A 4,464-nucleotide genomic window follows, 5' to 3' on the forward strand; every position below is an offset into this window, starting at 1 on the left:
ACTGGACTATAGTTGATTTACGATGTTGTACTGGTTTTGGGTGTACAGCTAAGGGATTCAGTTATACAAATTATATACACATAATTCTTTTCCCATTTAGGTTATTACAGAATATTGAGGAGAGTTCCCTGTGCTATACAGTAGGTCTTTGTTGGTTATCTATTTTAAATATAGTGGCGTATATGAAACCAGGGAGTTTGTCTCCTGGGTATCTCCAAGAAGAAAATGGTAGAGGCAATGTTTCTCCAATTTTGAGGAGCAAGTACGCTTCATCTGTTTCATCTGTCTCCATCCAAATGCTGGTTAGTCTGGTGGTCTTTTGATGTAAAACACAAAACTCTGGTGGAGGATCCTTTTAGCCTTTGAGACAGTTACTTTTCCTCAGGCTTCATCATCAATACTCTGCCTGCCTTTTCCTTCAGAGAACTCAGCAGTAGGGCTCTCTAATCCTCTCTAGTATCAACATGGTAAGTTCCCTACCTATGAACCTCTGTCAAATATGGCAAATGTGCATTTGCTTCCCCAAGGAACCAGAACCCATGCTATTAACATCAAGCATGATTGAAACATCGCCCTCCATCTCCTATTCCTGATGATCCTTCAACTCTCCATCTCTCACCTGGTCTCGCTCCTCCAGTCAGTAATTCTTGCCTGTTCTCTTGATGCCAGCCCCTGGATACCAGCTGTTGTGCTGTACTAATGCATTGTCCAAGATGTTATAAGATTTAAAATGTTTATTGTTTGGGTTTTTTATGTATTATTTGTGTGAAAAGGACAATAAATCTGTTACAGTATGGTTCTGTACAGCCAACTGTGTTAGTTAAGTGCCTAGGCTAACTTTGTTAGATTTATGAACAAATAAGATTTCCAAATGGAGTAGAATGCGTTGATATGTAGGGAACTCGCTGTAATCAGGCACATCTCATTTTCTCTTCAGTAAGAAATTAAGAAGAGTCACTCATGGAACATGATTTTCATTTTCCTCCTAGATATCAGTAGCAGGCACTCCCTGTAGAAAGAGTGTGGATCCAGAGTGTGATTTTACCGAGTATTGCAATGGGACTTCCAGCAATTGCGTTCCTGACACATATGCCATGAATGGCCAGTTGTGCAGGTTGGGGAATGCATATTGTTACAATGGGCGATGCCAAACTACTGACAACCAGTGTGCCAAGGTATTTGGAAAAGGTATTGGTCTTTTTTATATATTTCTTTTTTTCTTATCTTTGATGAAGCAGTGAAAATTAATAATTTTATTAAGCCTCAATTTCAGGGTACATATCTTCTTCTTTTTTTTTTTTTAAGTGTTGAGCACCTTTAATGTAGGCTGGGTTAGGTATATTAAATGCATTTTTGTTATTTTCAACTGAAAATGGTTTATTGAGATACAACTCCATTATAAGTTGAAAAAATCTATAAATAATATGTCATTGTACAGATGTATTACAGTGGATTTATTTATCTATTCACCCAATGAAGAATAGCTGGACTGATTTCCAGCTTTTGGTCATCACAAATATAGCTGCTATGAATATTCATGTACATATCTTCTTAATATCCTGCATGATCCTTGGGGTGGATATTTAAAGCACTTTCATACCAGAGGACACAGTAAAACACTTCTGAAACTGGTTGATTTGTTATCTGAACAAGCCACATTTGACATGGAACACCATTTTTACTTTAAATAATGATTGAGACAAATGATGTTGATTAAGAGTTGGATATTTGGAAGACATCAAAAATGAATGAAGTGAGCTTGTAATTTCAAGTAAAATAACTGGCCGAATCTGTTGCTAAGGCTAAAACTCAAAATTTTTCAACTAAAACTTTGGGTTTTAGAAACATCATCTGCCTCTGTGATTTGACAGCTTCCCCACACACTTAAAGTTAAGTGTAAAAATTTAAATTAAAATTAATAGTATTGGGGCTTTTCTGGTGGCTCAGATGGTAAAGAATCCACCTGCAATGCAGGAGACCCAGGTTTGATCCCTGGGTGAGGAAGGTGCCCTGGAGTAGAACATGGCAACCCACTCCAGTATTCTTGCCTGGATGATCCCATGGACAGAGGAGCCTGGCGGGCTACAGTAAATGGTATGGCAAAGAGTCAGGGACAACTGAGTGACTAACACACACAATATTAGTATTAATATGATTGTTACCGCGAACTCTTTATAAGTAGATTGCTTATCTCCATTTTGTTTCCTTTTTCTTCTGGGGAACATATTCCTTCTTTGCCTCATTTTGCCTGATTCTCTATTTACATTTCTATGTATTAGGTGGGTTGGGGGCTTCCCAGGTGGCACTAGTGGTAAAGAACCCACCTGCCAATGCAGGAGACATAAGAGACGCAAGTTCAATCCCTGGGTCGGATGACGTGGCAACCCATTCCAGTATTCTTGCTTGGTGAATCCCACAGACAGAGGAGCCTGGTGGGCTACAGTCTATAGGTTTGCAAAGAGTCAGACATGACTTAGCACGCAGCACACTTTAGATGGATTGATTTCATTTTATAGCACACTTTTATGGAACCCAGCAGCACGCTGCTTTCCATTCTCCAGAGCTGTGTGCTCAAAGGGTACCCTTGATGTGGACTACAGGGCCTGCAGGGTCCTGGATCTGGTCAGGGCCCACTGATGGAAGGTGTCAGGTCCCAGAGCACCTGGGCAGGGGCTGGAGGGTCCTGTCTTATATATTTATCTTAAATTTGGATCCCTCTCTAAGATATAATAGATATCACACAGCTCTAGAAGTGGAAGAACTGAATCACAAGGTCAGTAAAGATTAAATTTAAATGAAGGAAGATGAGTTTTTGTAGGAGTGTTTCAGACTTTCAGGATAGTATTGTGCATTCCTTTTCTTATGGTTTGGTTTTTGGTTTGGATCTTAACTTCCTCATCAAAAAGATCCATATTTACAGCTCAAATTAAGAGCCAAGTTTATGTATATAGAGATTGGAATGGCAAGTTAGTAGATTCCATAATTTTACTGAACGTTCTCTTACTTTACCATTCATAACCTAATTTTAGTGGCCTGAAACTTAAAAAGTTCAGAATGAACTTCATTCTGAAAGTATAGAATCATATTTCCTCACTGAAGAACTGATAGGATAACAGTTGTCTCAGGCAAATGATTAAAATTTGTTTTTATACTTCACTTTTTAAACAATTTTTGAGAATAATTCACATGACTAATACATATATCCCTCCTTTTCAGACAGTGATTATTCATAATACCTCAATATAATTTTATATTTGTAGAGAAGTAAATTAAATTTAGAATAGATCAAAATTACTCAGTGACATTCAAATAAAATCATTTGCTAATTGAGTAAAGATAGCAGAACACCAAATTTCAGTTATTTGTCCAGCTGTAACACAAGGTTTATAGTTTGTACCAAATTACACAGTACTTGTTTCATGTTGTCTTCCTAATTATTATTTTTTTAATTTCCTCTAAGTTTTTTTTTATCTTCCTAATTATTTGAAACTCATCTTTAGTAACAAGTTTCAGGTTAGGTGACAACCAAAATTCCAGAGCTACAGAGCTTTAATCTCTCATGAATCACAGATCAGTGCTATTTTCTCTATGCTATGTTTTCAAGATGTTGCTTTTTACGTGGTTCTTTGTTGTTATTTTTACAATGCTCATTTGCATTTGAAAACATTATCTGTCTTTGCCACAGTAACTTTTGTTTTTTGTTTTTTATTTTTTAACTTTACAATATTGTATTGGTTTTGCCATATATCAAAATGAATACGCCACAGGTGTACAGTGATCCCCATCCTGAACCCTCCTCCCTCCTCCCTCCCCATACCATCCCTCTGGGTCGTCCCAGTGCACCAGCCCCAAGCATCCAGTATCGTGCATCAAACCTGGACTGGCAACTCATTTCATACATGATATTATACATGTTTCAGTGCCATTCTCCCAAATCATCCCACTGTCTCCCTCTCCCACAGAGTCCAAAAGACTGTTCTATACATCAGTGTCTCTTTTGCTGTCTTGGATACAGGGTTATTGTTACCATCTTTCTAAATTCCATATATGTGCGTTAGTATACTGTATTGGTGTTTTTCTTTCTGGCTTACTTCACTCTGTGTAATAGGCTCCAGTTTCATCCACCTCATTAGAACTGATTCAAATGTATTCTTGTTAATGGTTGAGTAATACTCCATTAGGTATATGTACCACAGCTTTCTTATCCATTCATCTGCTGATGGACATCTAGGTTGCTTCCATGTCCTGGCTATTATAAACAGTGCTGTGATGAACATTGGGGTACACGTGTCTCTTTCCCTTCTGGTTTCCTCAGTGTGTATGTCCAGCAGTGGGATTGCTGGATCATAAGGCAGTTCTATTTCCAGTTTTTTAAGGAATCTCCACACTGTTCTCCATAGTGACTGTACTAGTTTGCATTCCCACCAACACTGTAAGAGGGTTCCATTTTCTCCACACCCTCTC

The 4,464-nt window shown here is 38.0% G+C and overlaps 1 protein-coding gene across 1 annotated transcript in view; it reads left to right on the forward strand.

Annotated features, from left to right (window-relative positions):
• The window catches only part of ADAM18 (ADAM metallopeptidase domain 18), a 108,635-nt gene that overhangs the window by 60,452 nt on the left and 43,719 nt on the right, over positions 1-4,464 (forward strand). Inside the window, exon 14 of the mRNA XM_010846438.1 lies at positions 990-1,188. Coding sequence (XP_010844740.1) covers positions 990-1,188 — 199 coding nt within the window. The remainder of the gene's footprint in view (positions 1-989; positions 1,189-4,464) is intronic.

Source organism: Bison bison, unplaced genomic scaffold (genome assembly GCF_000754665.1).
Source record: "Bison bison bison isolate TAMUID 2011002044 unplaced genomic scaffold, Bison_UMD1.0 scf7180017864236, whole genome shotgun sequence".
NCBI classification, from domain to species: Eukaryota; Metazoa; Chordata; class Mammalia; order Artiodactyla; family Bovidae; genus Bison; species Bison bison.